Source organism: Colletotrichum abscissum (genome assembly GCF_030869225.1).
Source record: "Colletotrichum abscissum strain IMI 504890 chromosome Unknown Scaffold_12.1, whole genome shotgun sequence".
In the NCBI taxonomy this organism is placed as follows: Eukaryota; Fungi; Ascomycota; class Sordariomycetes; order Glomerellales; family Glomerellaceae; genus Colletotrichum; species Colletotrichum abscissum.
Window position 1 is genome coordinate 1163106 of NW_026850010.1, and position 15514 is coordinate 1178619.

General features: G+C 55.3%; 9 protein-coding genes across 9 annotated transcripts; 4 read left to right on the forward strand and 5 right to left on the reverse strand.

Annotated features, from left to right (window-relative positions):
• Positions 1-326: 326 nt before the first annotated feature.
• Positions 327-1715, reverse strand: CABS01_06114 (uncharacterized protein; the record flags this gene model as incomplete). The annotated part of the gene is made up of 1 exon (XM_060539481.1): positions 327-1715. One exon carries the CDS (start codon positions 1713-1715, stop codon positions 327-329), a length of 1389 nt encoding a protein of 462 aa, XP_060404876.1.
• Positions 1716-2096: 381 nt separating this feature from the next.
• CABS01_06115 (uncharacterized protein) lies at positions 2097-2591 on the reverse strand (the record flags this gene model as incomplete). Its single annotated transcript, XM_060539482.1, has 1 exon — positions 2097-2591. One exon carries the CDS (start codon positions 2589-2591, stop codon positions 2097-2099), a length of 495 nt encoding a protein of 164 aa, XP_060404877.1.
• A 282-nt stretch (positions 2592-2873) lies between these two features.
• Positions 2874-3520, reverse strand: CABS01_06116 (uncharacterized protein; the record flags this gene model as incomplete). The annotated part of the gene is made up of 3 exons (XM_060539483.1): positions 2874-2991; positions 3109-3150; positions 3195-3520. 3 exons carry the CDS (start codon positions 3518-3520, stop codon positions 2874-2876), a joined length of 486 nt encoding a protein of 161 aa, XP_060404878.1.
• Positions 3521-4102: 582 nt separating this feature from the next.
• Positions 4103-7525, forward strand: CABS01_06117 (WD repeat domain-containing protein; the record flags this gene model as incomplete). Its single annotated transcript, XM_060539484.1, has 3 exons — positions 4103-4255; positions 4482-5837; positions 5885-7525. The coding sequence occupies 3 exons, from the start codon at positions 4103-4105 to the stop codon at positions 7523-7525; spliced, it is 3150 nt and encodes a 1049-aa protein (XP_060404879.1).
• Positions 7526-8042: 517 nt separating this feature from the next.
• CABS01_06118 (asparaginase) lies at positions 8043-9571 on the forward strand (the record flags this gene model as incomplete). The annotated part of the gene is made up of 2 exons (XM_060539485.1): positions 8043-8180; positions 8303-9571. 2 exons carry the CDS (start codon positions 8043-8045, stop codon positions 9569-9571), a joined length of 1407 nt encoding a protein of 468 aa, XP_060404880.1.
• A 617-nt stretch (positions 9572-10188) lies between these two features.
• CABS01_06119 (uncharacterized protein) lies at positions 10189-11395 on the reverse strand (the record flags this gene model as incomplete). Its single annotated transcript, XM_060539486.1, has 9 exons — positions 10189-10230; positions 10292-10393; positions 10450-10538; positions 10740-10762; positions 10871-10889; positions 10954-11022; positions 11081-11134; positions 11267-11293; positions 11353-11395. The coding sequence occupies 9 exons, from the start codon at positions 11393-11395 to the stop codon at positions 10189-10191; spliced, it is 468 nt and encodes a 155-aa protein (XP_060404881.1).
• A 546-nt stretch (positions 11396-11941) lies between these two features.
• On the forward strand, positions 11942-12358 carry CABS01_06120 (acetyltransferase; the record flags this gene model as incomplete). The annotated part of the gene is made up of 1 exon (XM_060539487.1): positions 11942-12358. The coding sequence occupies one exon, from the start codon at positions 11942-11944 to the stop codon at positions 12356-12358; it is 417 nt and encodes a 138-aa protein (XP_060404882.1).
• Positions 12359-12859: 501 nt separating this feature from the next.
• Positions 12860-13384, forward strand: CABS01_06121 (uncharacterized protein; the record flags this gene model as incomplete). The annotated part of the gene is made up of 1 exon (XM_060539488.1): positions 12860-13384. One exon carries the CDS (start codon positions 12860-12862, stop codon positions 13382-13384), a length of 525 nt encoding a protein of 174 aa, XP_060404883.1.
• Positions 13385-14021: 637 nt separating this feature from the next.
• CABS01_06122 (uncharacterized protein) lies at positions 14022-14681 on the reverse strand (the record flags this gene model as incomplete). The annotated part of the gene is made up of 1 exon (XM_060539489.1): positions 14022-14681. The coding sequence occupies one exon, from the start codon at positions 14679-14681 to the stop codon at positions 14022-14024; it is 660 nt and encodes a 219-aa protein (XP_060404884.1).
• Positions 14682-15514: the final 833 nt, after the last annotated feature.

Genomic DNA, 15514 nt, shown 5'->3' on the forward strand with positions numbered 1-15514 from the left:
CAACGGCATTGATTCCACGATGGCCAGCATCACGGGTCAAGATTGCGAAGGACCCAACTCAAGGGAACATAGACGGCGGCGTTGGGCAGTCCCAGACGGCATTCTGTATTCACGCTCGTAACGGTACCTGCTGAAGACGAGACTCGCAAACCCTGGATGCCCGCTTAGTGAGGAACCATGCTTAGAAGCGAACTATAATGTACTCCAATCCCTCTTCATTCCCCTCATAGTGGCGTATTCAAAATGCGTCGTCGCTGTAATTTTGTGATCCAATTCGTGATGCTTCTCCTCGTCGTAAAGCTTTACTGTCCGCTCAGGCATAGTCCTCAAGAAGAAGACTGCGCGGCGGCGTTCTTGAGCTTCTCGTCAAAGGCCTCCATCTCGTCGTCCCACCTACCAAGAGGCGACAGGACAGGGGGCGAAATGGCACCGCTCGTAGCCTTACCAGGCAGGGCAGGGAATTCCTCGGTGCTGATGACCGGCGCCGGTGCGGGAGCCTGGGCGGCAGGAGCCTTAGCTTCCCGAGCGCCGTTCGAATCCCCCCGTTCATGGTCATTCCCATACCCGCCACGACCGCCGCGTCCACCCCGCCCCTGCCCACGACCTCTTCCACGGCCCCTACCACCTCTCCGCTCTTCACCACCACCACCATACCGATCACCCTGCGGCGCCTCATCCTCCCTCGAAGCAAACCGGCTCCCGGCAAGCCCCGCAGACCTCGTCCCCCGAACCCCGCCATTCGCGCCCCGGAACCCCCTCCTCTCCTCCTCAGCAGCGAGCGCCTCCTTGCCCTCGTCCCACCCGCCCTCCTTGATACTCATCGCCTTGAGCTTCCTCTCGCGGTTCTTGGCGCGCTCGTCGTCCATGCGCCGACGCTCCTCCTCGCCGCGCCGCCGCCTCTCCTCGTCGGCTTTCTTGCGCTGCCGCGCCTCCTCCATGCCGCGCGCGTAGGCCTCCGCGTGGCTGCGCTCGTCCTGCTCCGCCTGCTCGAACTTGCGCGTCTTTTCGGCGTTGAGGATGCGCATCTGTTCCATTTTGGCGGCGAGTTGGGATTCGCTTAGTTTGGTACGTGGGTTCGCGCCCGAGCCGAGGCGGGCTTCTGCGTTGAGGGCAGTGTTTGCGCCGGGAGCGGCGGCGGCGCTCTTTTCGCGGGGTGCGTGAGGTACTGCTGCCGGAGCGGGCGAATTGCTCTTGGGAGAGGCCGCGTCGCTCGGGGCTGCGGCCGCCGGGGGAGGGGCGACAGCAGCATCATCGGCGGCAGGGGCAGCCGGTGCAACGGCGGGAGCAGGTGAGTTTTGCGCCGCGGGACCGGTGGGCGGCTTGGGCGCGGGCGTGGTCGCGGTCGCGGCCGGAGGGGGAGTCGTGACGGCGGCGGGGGCTGCCTGGCGAGGGCCGCGCGGGGCAGCAGGGGCCGGCTTGGGGTCGGCGAATCTGGAGTTTGCGAGACCACCCCTCGGCGCCGTGGGCGGTTTCTTGTTGGCCGGGGCTTGCTTTTGCGGCTTCTGCTGCTGTTGCTCTGCAGCCTTGGGCACGACGGGCGCGGGCGCTGGTGCTGGTTTTGGTGGCTCGACTGGCGGCGTCGCGACAGCGGCGGGAGGAGGGGGTGGAGGGGCGACGACGGTTTCGACTGTCTCGATGGCCTGGGGGTTGCTTACAGGCTCAAAGTCGTCAAAGAAGAGGTCGTCGTCTGTGCGGCCTCCAAATTGGTCGTCCATTGTGAAGGATATGTGTTCTAACAACTATACTAGACAAAAAAGTATGAAGGAGAGAATGTCGGTAAGGAGCTATAGCAAGGGAAGCTAAGATATTTGGAGCAGATGCACGAGGTTGGTTTGCGAAGGAGTTGCCCTCGAAGCTCTGGGTGTTTGGAGGGCCTGCGAACCATGTCGGATTAGGCAAGTGGGGTTGCCAAGCGCAAGTCGAGTCTGGAGGCACTGGAAGGAAATACCTTCGGCCCGCCGTATCGGAGAAAGGCAGTCGAGTATCGGAGTTAGTGAGGCTGTTCCTCCCCAGTGTTTGGTACATGAATGGCGTGAATCATCTTGGCCGCACATCACGGCGCGAAGTGATTCTTAGAACTGATAAAAGTATTCTCCTCAAGCCTTGACATCGGTTGCCTCTAATTTCTGGATCAGCTTCTCAACCAGCTCTTCATAGCTCTCCACGAATGGAATGTCATATCTCGAACAGACGACTTGAACATTGCCCCTCTTCTTATACCCTTCAGAACAAGCGACGATGACCTTTCCCTTTGAGCGAGCACAAAGTCCCAACTCGAGCAAGCTGATGTGGCCTTCTGTCTCCGGTTCAAAGTAAACAACGATGATGTCGGCCCTCTCTTGCATATCCAGCTCCCAGTTAACCTGGTTGCTGAATCTCTCATCCGAAATATCCTCCTTCCAGGTGCTGTCCCAGTCCGGCCGGAAGGGATCAAATATGACCACCGGCAGATGAGCCAGTGAGTCGGCGACATCCTTGCGCCAGTCTCTCTTGCTTGTTGTGCCTGCGAGGAAGATTGTCCTTTCGCGGATTGTCTGTTCCCTCGTCAGAGGATGGATGACTCTGTTCTTCCTTTGTGTCGCGGTGCTCATGGCGGCAACGGGTGTGTCTCGAGACAACGTCTGCAAGACTCCAGACTCTTGACTCAAGCTTGTCGATGGCTTCGTGTAAAGTGAAGGCGATCTTCCAGCACACACTTGGATTTGGTGACTCTTTCTTCTAGAAGAAGTTGGTGTGTGAGATATTTCTATCCTGCTAGTCAGCCTTAAGACGGATGACAGTCATCATGCAGCTCGGTCATTGGCCACTGCTGTAGTGGGCTCCCAAATGAAGGCAGTTCAAAGCAACGGGTACCTTGGTCTTGTTTGCCGCAATTACCCAAACGCCTTTTCAGCCACGACTTCTGCCCAGGCCGACGCCCATGTTTCTTCCTGGTCTGATGTCAACATGACGGTTTCGCATTGCTCAACTTCCCAAGATCCCTTGCATGCCCTGAATAGTTGATCGATGGTGAAAACTTTACGGAGTAAGGCGAAAGTTTGAGCCCCATATTCAGCTATTGCTCCACCACCCAGTCGTACTGCAATATAGCTGTGCGCCTTAACATACCTTGGGTAAAAATGTTGGTGCAGTGATATCTCGTCCCGCCGTCTGTTCAACCAAACGATCATACATGGCTTACGGCAGACTCCTACCCGACGGATCTGCAGGTTGCTTGAGACCACGGGTGAGAAGTGAGGCCTATCGGGTTAATACAACGGACAGCTACTTCGATAACACCCTTGCCGGCCTTTGTCCCCTTATTTGGGCACACTTGGCCGTTCACCGGTGCTCCGTTTTCGTCGCCGGGAGCGTGGTGCCCTCCAATAGGACAGAACACAGATTGCTGGGGGCCGTGGCTTCGGAAGATCACCACGCGCACCCTGGATGTGGATTTGGGGGTCTGCCAGTCTGGCACATCCGGACACCAATCTTGCGGTGAGCTACGCTGCTGCCCGCTGCTGAGGCCTTCTTCCTCCATATCTCACGGGCTCACAGGGAGGTCGGCGACCATCCCGGGCTGTCTCAGCTAGGTGTCACTTGCTGAGAAGGATTATGGCTGGCTTGGATGGATGGATGCCGAAGCGGACAGACTCCACGTCCGTAAGGATTGGAAGAGGTCCAGGCGATAATGGTGCTTGGCACCCACCGGACGGCTCGTAGTTTGTACGAAGTTGTGAAATGTGAAATCACGCAACCGATCTCGGCCCTGCGGACAGTTCTTCCTTCATGCTTAAGGTCACTCCCGGCCGCCCGGTTTTTCTTAATCTCGTTTCCTTCAACTGAATCATACCTAATCATACCTGCGTTTTTGCAGTCTCCTATATTTGCTATCACGGGCCTATGATACCATCTCCTCCAATGTTGCGTCATGAAGCGGTGAGAGAGTCAAAGCCATCAGGACTTCCGTACAAATAGAGAAAACCCCCCTCCCCACCTTTGACTTGTGGCAAGTTACCCCAGGATCGAAGCGGATTCAGCCCATCTACGAGTTCTTATCCTTCCGTGGCGTACGGATACTCCGAGTCAGAACCGCGGACGCTATCGTTCCCGTCTCGAGGAGATGGCCGTGGTCTACAAATCTGGTGAGCCCCACGCCCCGGGCGAGGACGACTGCGAAGGGTGCCGGAAGATACACCGGGATCTAGTCGAACTATCGATTGGCTCCGAGTCTTCTGAAGAGTATGAAGATGGTGAGTTGCCTCTGTCTCTTATCGTAACTTGATCAAACTTGCTGGGCTTCGAGGAAAGTTCAAAAGGGGACAAGTGTCACAAGACGTGGGCGGGATGCTTCAGAGTGACAATTCGTGTCACATTAGTCCCTGTAGTTCCCCCGAGAAAACAGCAGTGGACCTTGTAGCTACGGGAGCTAGAGCACTTGGGCTGGCAGTAACTGCACCTAGGGACGATCCACTCAGCCCAAAACCTTGGGACGTCCACAGTGTCCACCCCTAAGGGAGAGGTCCCTTACGGGGAGATCCACGCTGCCCGGGGGAATGGTGGGCGGAGTGACTCCCTTTTTTAGCGCATTTCGTCATTCGCCATTTTCGTTGCGAGTTCGCAGCCAATTTGGCCGATTCATCTTGGGAAATGCGTCACAATCCAACGTCTGCTTCTTGCTTTCCTGTCTCAACACGCCACATAACGTTCCCCTTTCCTTCAACCTCGATCGACCCATTCCATTCTCTCTGTTGGGTCGACCGGTCGCATTCTTTCGCCTGAGCACCTCCGCTGACAAGCTGTCCCCCCTCCCTTCTCGCGCGACAGAAGACACAATGCCCTCCGCCATTGCGGCCTCCGACCTGTCCACGAACCTGAGCGACACGGACGACTGCCCCCAGGTCGCCCCCGAACTCCTCCACAACCTCAAGCACGACAGCTCCGTCCTCGCCCTCGCCGTCAGCGCCGAGAACGAACGCATATACGCCGGCACCCAAGATGGCGAGATTGTCGTGTGGTCGCTGGCCACCTTCCACCAGGAGCGCATCGTCCAGGCTCACAAGCGCAGCGTGCTGAGCCTGTTCCTTACCCCCGACGGCTCCATGCTGTTCTCGAGCGCCGGAGATCCCCTCATCAACGTCTGGTGTCCCAAGACGATGAAACGCCTGTACGAGATTTACAGCACATACGACGTTGGCGACATCTTTTCCGTGGCCTACAGCGCCCAGCACGAGACGGTGTACGTTGGGGCGCAAAACACCTCGATTCAATGGGTCAGCCTCACCGACCCGAATAACCGTACCACTCACGACTCATCACAACACCCCGACCGTCGGAATCACAGGTTCTTCGACTCCCGAGCTGTAGGAGGGACAACGACGCCGCGCCGTAACGATGAGAGGTGGACATTGATCCCGCGATCTGAAAAGGTGGTGGAAATTCATCCGGGGGCTGTGCAGATGTTTGCCCACTACGGCTATGTCTACTCGATGCTCATGGCCAAGGGCCCTACCGTTCTAGTGGAACCTGAAGAGGAGGTGCTCATCTCGGGCGGCGGAGACGGCACCATCAAGTTGTGGAAGCTTGGTGCTGAGGGAGACGATCAGGCGGCTGATAAAGACCGCGAACCTGGCCTTCAAGAGCTTATGTCGCTCGGCACCGACGATGCGGAGTCGGTCATGTCTCTTGCGATTGACGGGTCTTTCTTGTATGCTGGGAAGCTGCAAGGAGTCATTGAACTGTGGGACCTCGATACAAAGTCCAAGTTGCGAGTGATCAAGGGGCATAGGGGCGATGTCATGACACTGCAAATGGGTTGGGGCTATCTCCTCAGCGCCTCTCGCTCTGGTTCTGCGAGTGTAAGGTCTTTGGTTTCCTCATTTCGTTCATCGCTAATAACCCTTAGAAACACACCACTGCCCACTACGGCCAGTACCAAGACAAGCAGGTGGCGAATATTAGCCAGAAGTACCAATGCGTGGCGCGCTGGAAGGCTCACGAGGGCAAGATTCTCTCGTCAGCAGTGACAACATACAACAACAGACAGTACTACATTACCGGCGGCAACGACGATGATGTTGCCATCTGGAACATTGACTGTTCGTCTTACGAGGACCAACAAAAGGAGGTAGAGGAAGCCAACGACGTGATGATTAAAACACTAGGCGAGTTCGTGTCCTACCGGACAGTATCGTCACGCCCAGAATTCGCAGAGGACTGCCGAAGAGGTGCAACGTTCCTTGGGTCCTTGTTCAAGAGGCTTGGCGGCCATGTCGAGATGCTGAGCACCGAGAGCAGCCCCCACAACCCCGTTGTTCTTGCCAAGTTTGATGGTGTTTTGGAGCCGGCTGAGAAGCGGAAGAAGATCCTGTTCTACGGCCACTACGATGTCGTCCCGGCAGATACCAAGAAGGGCAAGTGGGAGACTGACCCATTCCAAATGAGGGGCGTCAACGGATACCTCTACGGCAGAGGCGTCAGTGACAATAAGGGCCCGATCATGGCTGCGTTGTTCGCTGTGACAGACTTGCTGCAAGCTAAGAAACTTGCCAACGACGTCATCTTCCTGATCGAGGGAGAGGAAGAATCGGCTTCTCGCGGATTCAGGGAGATTGTTCGCAAGCACAAGGACCTCATCGGCGACGTCGACTACATCCTACTTGCCAACAGTTACTGGCTCGACGATGAGGTCCCCTGCCTGACGTACGGCCTGCGTGGCGTTTTGCACGCCACTGTTTGCGTCGACTCACACCTGCCTGACCAGCATTCCGGTGTAGACGGCTCCTACATGAACGACGAGCCCCTGTCAGATCTAACCTCCACCCTGTCAAAGCTGAAGGGGCCCGGTAACAAGGTGCTCATCCCCGGATTCTACGACGATATCCTTCCCGTCACAGCCGAGGAGGAGACGCGCTACGACGACATTGCAGCCACGCTCATGCGCCAGAACCCAGAAAAGGGGCCCGCCGACAAGCTCAAGGCCGCACTGATGGCGCGCTGGAGAGAACCCAACTTGACTATCCATCGATACAAGGTATCAGGGCCGGACGGCAGCCTGGTCAGCAGCCACGCGAGTGCTAACATCAGCTTGCGTCTGGTGCCGGGCCAGGAGGTCAACGACGTCATTGCATCGCTGGGCTCGTACCTCGAGAGCGAGTTCGCGCAGCTCGAGTCCAAAAACTCGCTGACCATCAAGATTGATAACAAGGCCGAGCCGTGGCTGGGCGATCCCACAAATGCCATTTTCCAGACGCTCGAGGAGGCTATTATGCAGTCGTGGTCGTCCGTGTTTGCGGGTGAAGGTACAGGGGCGGAGTCCGCGGAGACAACGGATAAGAATACGCAGAAGCCCAAGAAGCCTCTGTACATTCGTGAAGGCGGCTCTATTCCCGCGATCCGCTTCCTCGAGAAGGAGTTCGGCGCCCCGGCCGCGCACCTCCCTTGCGGACAGTCGTCGGATTCCGCCCACTTGGACAATGAAAGGTTGAGGGTTATGAACCTCCTCAAGAGCCGGGAAATCATTGGGTCCATGTTTGCTCGTTTGTAGATTGCGAGACATTCCGGGCGCTATCTACAGTATTATTCGGGAGGCGTTTTGGGTACTGGGCAGCGGCATGTCCAAGGGCACATTGTACAAATAAACAGAAAAGTAGAGGGATACCCCAAAAATCAAAGCATTTCTAGACATTGCATTGTTCACCAGTATGTCATTAGTAAAAGTATCTCCGTCGGTCATGTGCAGGACCTGACTCGTTTATAACATGGGAAAAGATGACACTTTCAACCCCTCCGTTGACGTGATCCGACCATCGGCAAGCAGGAGCCGAGCGTCGGCCGTTGGAGCTTCCCCATTCGGCACGCCGGTTCGGACAGTTCTTATCTTATCATTCACGACGACTCTCTCCCACCTCACGTCTCACATGAGAGGGCACTTTGAATTGGCATCACAAACCATCTCATACGGAATACTTGCAAGAGGTCAATTATCGGAAGCTTACTGGGTGTACACCGTCGGGCTTTGGAATCGAGAAGAGAGACAAAGGACAAGACAGTGAGAAAGGAAGATGGAGTACAAGCGTCAGTCTCCGGCCGCCGTGAAGGTGAAGCCGCGCCTCATCATCCACGGCGGCGCGGGCAACATCAAGCCGTCGAATCTGCAGCCGCCAGAGTATGCGGAGTACCGCCACGCCCTCCTGACGATTGTAAGTTCAAACATCACAAGCTCTCCCTTCCTTCTAGTTCGAGAATCCCATAGAGGCCCTCTCACACCTCTCATCAACAACACTTCAACTCCTCCATACATGGTACTCACACAACAACACAGGTCAGCAAGACAAACGCCTACCAAAACGCTCCCTCCCCCACGGGCACATCCACCAGCGCCCTCCCCACAGCCCTAGAAACGGCAACCCACGCCGTCACCCTGCTAGAGAACAACCCCCTCTTCAACAGCGGCCACGGCGCAGTCTTCACCCGCGACGGCATCAACGAGCTCGAGGCCTCCGTCATGGTCTCCCGCGGCTTCGCGAAGCGCGGTGTCGGCGTCACGGGGCTGAGGCACGTCCGGAACCCGATTTTGTTGGCAAAAGCGATTTTGGAGCACGGGGATGAGGATTTGGGGGGCAATCCGGAGAGTAGTCACCCTTCTTCTTCCTCTGAGACTGATGCTGCTGCTGCTGCTGCCGCCAGCATCGACGCTCCCTCGGCACAAGGCCACACCCTCCTCCACGGCCCAACAGCAGAGACCCTCGCGAAAAGGTACGGGCTGGACTTGGTATCTACGGACTACTTCTTCACCCAGCGGCGGTGGGACGAACACATCCGCGCCCTCGAGCGAGAGAAGGCAGGCCAGGGCTCGAGCACGTACAGCACGACAGAGTTCCTCCCGCAAGGCACCGTCGGCGCCGTAGCCCTGGACGAAGACGGGGTCGTCTGCGCCGCGACGAGCACCGGCGGGCTGACGAATAAGTTGACGGGCCGTATCGGGGATACGCCTGTCGTCGGGGCCGGGTTCTGGGCCGAGGAGTGGGTTGAGGAGGGGGATCCGACGGGGGCGTTTGCGCGTGCTGGTGGTGCTGGGGACGGGTTCCTTGTGCTGAGTGAGAGTCTGAAGGGGTTGATGGCGGATTGTCTCCCCTCGCTGAGAACCTACTCCCCCGTACCTGGCGGCATGGCTAGTCTGCGCAAGGGTGTCAAGACGACGAGGGCGATTGCGGCCTCCGGGACGGGTAACGGTGACTCGTTCATGCGCGTCGCCGCAGGTCGGACCGTCGGCGCCGTGGCGAGGTGGAAGCCTCTTTCCGGGGCTGACGCCGTGTCGTTTGTTTCTGGTCCGGGCGGGGAGTTGCAGAGTAGTGCGGGTCCGCGATGGAAGGTGACAGGCGAGGGTGAGGGCGGTATTATCGGGATCGAGGTTGCGGTTACGAGGGACGAGGGAGGGGAAGTGGTGGGTGTGAGGTCGGAGATTCTGCAGGACTTCAACTGTAATGGGATGTACAGGGCTTGGATCGCCGATGATGGCAAGGCGTATGCCAAGATTTATCGGGATGGTGTTGAGGGGGTTGGTGTGAGGGAGTATTCTGAGAAGTGGTGAGCCCCAAACCGGATACGACATTTCCAGATTAGAAATGTTCTAGAGTCAGTCGAGGAGATTCAAGATACGGTATAGAACCAAGATTTTGAGAAGAAATCAGCGAGTTGATGGTACAATTATGAACACCTCTATCCCACACAGGCTAAGTACTCGTGTCAAAAAAGGGAGAAAAGAGACTGCCTCTCTCCTCGAATCCAAAACCCCAGCCATATCGAGAACAAATGCAGGTTTTGCCCCTGACCATGCTGCCTAGTCGGAAGCCGCCTCTCGTCTTTAGTGAGTTGGAAACCCCCCTCTAAGATCATAATGGCTGTCCACCCCTCATCTCCAGTCCAGTCTCCGGCGACTGGTGCAGACTTTTTGCCCCTATTCTACATATAACGCCACCCTCTCCGATGTTGCGATTTTTTCAATGAATTACAAAAATAGGATCAAATTACTTCGCTCCCTTGGGTTGTGGAAAACAAATTGTCGAGCCCTCGTCAATATGACGAATAACAGACTTCGAGCGTTGAGGAGTAGAGAGGGGTCCGAGTTATTCTTTTCGTCGGCAAAGCGGTCGCCTCGATCACAAGCCGTTCGTCGGTAAAATGGATGCTTCGTGAAGGATCGATCGTTTATGCAAGAGCTCTCTCGTCGGAAGGAGGAGGCGCCGGCATCTATCACAGGAATTGTCAGCTTCGTTTCGCCGGTCGAGCGCCTGCGACTGTTTCAACTCACCTCCAGCTTTGTGCTACCCGCGAACATCTTCTGGAAACCGATACCGACACCCTCGATAACGGCAAGAAGTAGCGCGCAACCAATGGCACCGTTTCGGGCGGCCTAATAAGTCAAGTTAGCGACATATAGGAATCGGCCGTATATGCAAGTTGGCTAACCTTGTATCCTCCACGGATGGCTAGCGCACCACCTGTGAGGAAACCAGCGGCGATACTGTTCCAAGGATCCTCCTTGTGTCCACGAAGACCTGAACATAGAATGTTAGCGCCCAAGACATAGATAGCGCCATAAGATGCAAAGGAATATTGCCGGCCCTGCGAGCGCTGGCGTTTCGAGGTGATAGCTCAGGCTAATGCGCCATGTTGCAACACCATCTTCGCCAGTGCGAGGCCTAGCGATTTCCCCTCGTATCTTAGGGCTTTACGGAGTTTGAGGAGACGGTTCATACTTTTTACGGAGCAGTCGAATGTTCTGTTTTTCATCAAGTCAGTCAGTAAGTTACTCAAATCTCCAGGAGGGTTTGTAACGGTTTGGCATTCGGGATCGAGATTTTGAGTTTCGGCATAGGAGTCCACTCACGAGAAAAGACCTCCCCAAACTAGAGAATACCGTGTTAGCGTTTTCTACGAGATCAAAAGTCTCCCGAAGAGTCGTATGCTTACCTCCAAAGTTTCCTCCCAGTACGGGAGCGCGCATCTTGATGGCTGAGATGGCACCAATTCTTCTTTCACCTGATGCGCTGTTAATCATCACCGCCATCTCCGAGATCGCGCAGAGGGGTGTCATTACCATAAGGCGAGTTACGGTAGCCCTTGATACCGTGCCATACCGTTCCACCGATAGCTAGGCATGTGTCAGAATGCAAGTTTCGGGGCGAGGTTGATCGATTCGGGAGCTTGAGGTTCGAAATGGAGTTGTATTCGGGATTCGAGGAGTGCATCGATGTTCGTGATCGCAAATGGCTAGATTACTCACCTCCCATAGCAAAAGCACCGCCAAAGTCTACAAGATCGTTAGTCTTCTGCTCCTAGGGGGTGATGATGGTCGGCTGAGGACGTTACCATTGAGGATGACCCAGGGGCAGGGATCGCGGGTGTGGTCCATTGTGAAAAGTTTGATGTGCGGTCGAGAGGTCGTATGATGGTTGGCGTGAAGCTTGGAGCTTTGAGACGCGACGGTTCGACGTGGATTCGCTGGGTGATGGTTGACGTGGGTGGTGAAAAACCAGGTTCGAGATGCGATTTTGGTGATGCTTGGGTGGCTACGGCGGGTCAGGATGCGACGGGTGTCGTGAATGATTTCTCCGACGGCGGACTTTTTCGTCTGATTTGTTATCTTATCGCATGTCGCCTGCTCCGATTGGCCAGTGGGGTCAGAGGTCTCCACTGTCGGCGTTATCTCGTCATTGGCCCAATTCGGAGATGTACCTCCCGTCTTACCTGACAGCAGGAAGTGAGAGTCACCTAAAGTGACTAATTGAACGTGATATCTCGTGCGAAGAGATAAAATGGTGAACTGAGTTATCTGCAACTCAATCTTGTATGTTTCCATCAATCCTGTGTCATGCGTCAACAATTCGAACCAATCTCATCTCGTAAAGGCTGCACTCTCGCGAGAGCCAATGCGGAACATGTACCTTACATTCAATCAATGACCAGAGCAGCGTACTCCAAGTACATCGACCGCATCGGCAAAGAACCAGCACCCATGAAAGCCGACTACCACGAGCTCATCAAGACGCAGCTGGTCTACATACTTCACAATGATGAGAATGACACAGTAGTAGGCGCCATTCTACTTCGCCTTGATCCTTCAGCGAGTGCACTGCACATCAACAACCTTGTCGTAGCCCCAGAGGCTCAAGGCCGCGGATACGGTCGAGTCTTGATGAAATGCGCCGAGGATGTGGCGAGAGATTCGCAATGCACATCTCTCCAACTCTACACCAATGTCAAAATGTATGAAAATCTCATTCTGTATCCCAAGATGGGGTTCGTCGAGACAGAGAGGAGGACGGAGGATGGGTACGAGAGGGTGTACTTTCGTAGGGAGCTGGATGTTGCATAGACTCCACCGCAATCTGTCTTGTTCACACTCATTAACGAGGAAGGGCCCACGAGCGCAACATCAGGAAGAAAATAGCCGCCGTACACTCGACTATATCTCATTCCAGGTTGTTCAGAGTAGGAAGAAAAATCAACAATCGAGGCACGGCTTCAATCTGCGGTTGTAAGATACCAGCTGAACCCGGATGCTGGAGGCCTTCAGTGAGCTAAACTCGATTGACACACTGGAAACTGAGACAGCCCAACCAATGAGAATCCACACTGAGCTTCCGTTCCGTCAGCGGAACAACTCATGTGGCGCACGTCATGCTACCTTGACGCACTCATCTCATCACTGTACAGTACAGATAATCCAACTTCATCTCAGTGAAAGCGACGACAGCTTCTCTATATCTTAAAACTTGGATCCCTTCGATTCCTTCGATCGAAGTCTGCATAGTCATTGGCCCGTCTCACTTTTTCTACTCAGTTACGCCAGTGCCATCATATCATTCGGGCCATCATGGCCTCCCAAGACAAGCACGACGACACAGGCTCTGATACAGCTTCAGAGTTCCACACCCCAATCTTGACGCCTGCAACAACATCCGTAGCAGGCGAAGATGTCGAGGACGATCATGTAAGCGACATACCGTGGCCCGGCAAGCACTTCTACATCATCGAAAAGGAGACCGGCAAAGCCATCACACTCGTCGAGGACAGGCCAGTTCTCATGGACCTCCAAGGCGTCCGCGATCCCGCCACCATGTGGTATTGCGTCGAGAAGCAAGGGTATTTTGGGTTCTTAAACAAAAGCTGGGGGAAGTTCATTGGTCATGACAGCAAGAGCGACGTAGGTGCGTGGGCCGGGGAGATGAGAGAGTGGGAGTCGTGGATTCCTAGGCAGCATCCCGATGGGGGCTACCAGTTGCTGTCGCCGTATTGGACGCATACTATGATGCAGCTTTGTGTATGTCCTGACAGGATCAACCTGTGTAGGCGGTCTCATGGGCCAACGTTGTGGGAGTTCATGCAGGTTCCATGGTAGGTCTGGATTACGCATGGACGGGAGTCGCAGGTCTTGTTGCCGGTGATTTAGCGACTGTGGGCAAGTCGGAGGCGTTGAAGATTTCAATTAATAAGACGGATCTGTGACTGAATGTCATAACTCGACGTATTGCAGAACAATGGACGATACTGGGAAGTTAGCTGAGCTGTTTCCTCTCACCTGCTTGAGGTGCAGCAGCATGTTGGATGGCAATGCCAGCAATAACACGGTCGCTGTCTCAATGGCCAAATGAGGTGAACCAGCTTCATATGCCTCTCATACCAAGGCCATTTCTTGCGATGTTTGGCATGAGTCTCTGGACATCCCAGCCTAACATGGACTTCCCATCCATTGTGAGAGTCACCAATGATCAGAAAAATCAGTAGAGCAAACGTCAGTGCATGTACGGAATGCTGCTTCTTCTGACGAACTTTGAGTGTGTATATCGTACTCGGGTCAGGACTCGCGACCTCAAACGTTGGAGAGCAAAACATGTGTGATCATGGGAGAATTATTCATTGTCTATTACATCATTATGATATTGCGTCCTAAAAGTCCAAGTCATGGCCATCTTCATAGCATCACCTGTGGAGGTCTACTCGTGCCACGTCCATATATACATGTATCTTCATACGCTTTACAACAAGGCGGCGCCGATAGCAACACCAGCCACCAATCCAAACAGCTCGCGAGACGCGCCGGTAGGAACAGCGGCGTTAGGGCTGTTGGTAGTAGCAGCAGTAGTCGCAGCAGAACCAACAGCCCGCGTGCTACGAGCAGACTGGCTTCCGGATACCGACCCAGCCCCCGTTGTCAGGGTAGTCATGGTAGCATTGCTGAAGCCGCTCGAAGTAACAACAACAGCCGTCGCAGACGCAGCCGTCTCGCTCTCAACAGCGGCAGAGTCCGTCGACGCGGTCACGGTGGCAACAGAAGTACTGTCAGAGGCACTGGCGGTAGTCTCCGGGGCGGCAGTGGTGGTGACGGGTGCCACAGTCGTCGAGACCACGGGCGCGGCGCTGGTCTGCAGGGGCAGGAAGGAGGGCGAGTAGGTCTCGGTGCCCTCGTAGGAAGGGCAGCCGGGGACGGTGGTCTTGGGAGGGGCGCGGCCGCCGCCGCAGTCGAGGGCGGCGCAGATCTCGCCGGTGCCGGGGACGTACCAGACGCGGGTTGCGTAGGGTGTGCCGCCCTGGGTGGGTGTGACGACGGAGTCTGAGGAGACGCAGCCGGCGAGGTCGGTCTTTGCCAGGACAGCGGTGGCCATGATGGCGAGGGAGGTGATGTATCTGAGAGACATTTTTGCTGTGGGTTTTGATTTGGTATTATTTGTTTTGATGTTGTCGGGTATTAAGACGGTGTAATAGCTCCGGTAGCGGTGTCAGAGCAGTGCAAACGATTGTGTTGATTATGAACGAATGTAATGACCCGAGGGTGAGTGAAGGCTTCGAAGTCGATGACCGTTATCAGAATGAAGAGAGAGAGAAGGATATCAGAACACCCCTCGTCGTCGAAAGATCTTTCCCTCACAGACTTTTGTATGTCCAGACGATTCCAAGTTCCCAACAACGGCTGCCTTAACCCCGGGTCTAAACAACGCCCCTGGACGGAGCTAAGCGGGGTCTGAGACGGGAATCTTGCGCCACTTCATCTCGGAAGCCGCCCTAGCGGTCATTAAGGCCATCCTACAAACGCCCGATCCCAACGGCTCCGCGATCCTGTGGCTGTTTGGTATGTCTCATAGATGGCCCATTTTGAGATGCCGTTGCAGCCGTTCCGGTCAGATTTTTTCTTGTCGCAGATCCATCCATCGTTCCATGAGGGAAAGCCTTTTTTCTTTCTTGTTCCGTGGATGAAACCGTACCTCAACACACTAAGACGCGCCAAAAATAATCCTCCAGTTGTAAAAACTGCACCGCCCCTTTGACGGTAGTCCACCGGTCTCGAACGGGCGAATACGGCGCGGACCACCGCGCCGGGATCTCAATCCTTGCATTGCTCATGTTTTCCCCCCCTCCAATGGGACTTTGGGTCTCCTCGATTCTATTTGCTGGGGCTTCGTATGCTAATTCCTTGCTGCAGGTACCGGTAATACGAAAAGCAAGCGTAGTGGCGTGAGTGGCCCAAAGTCCC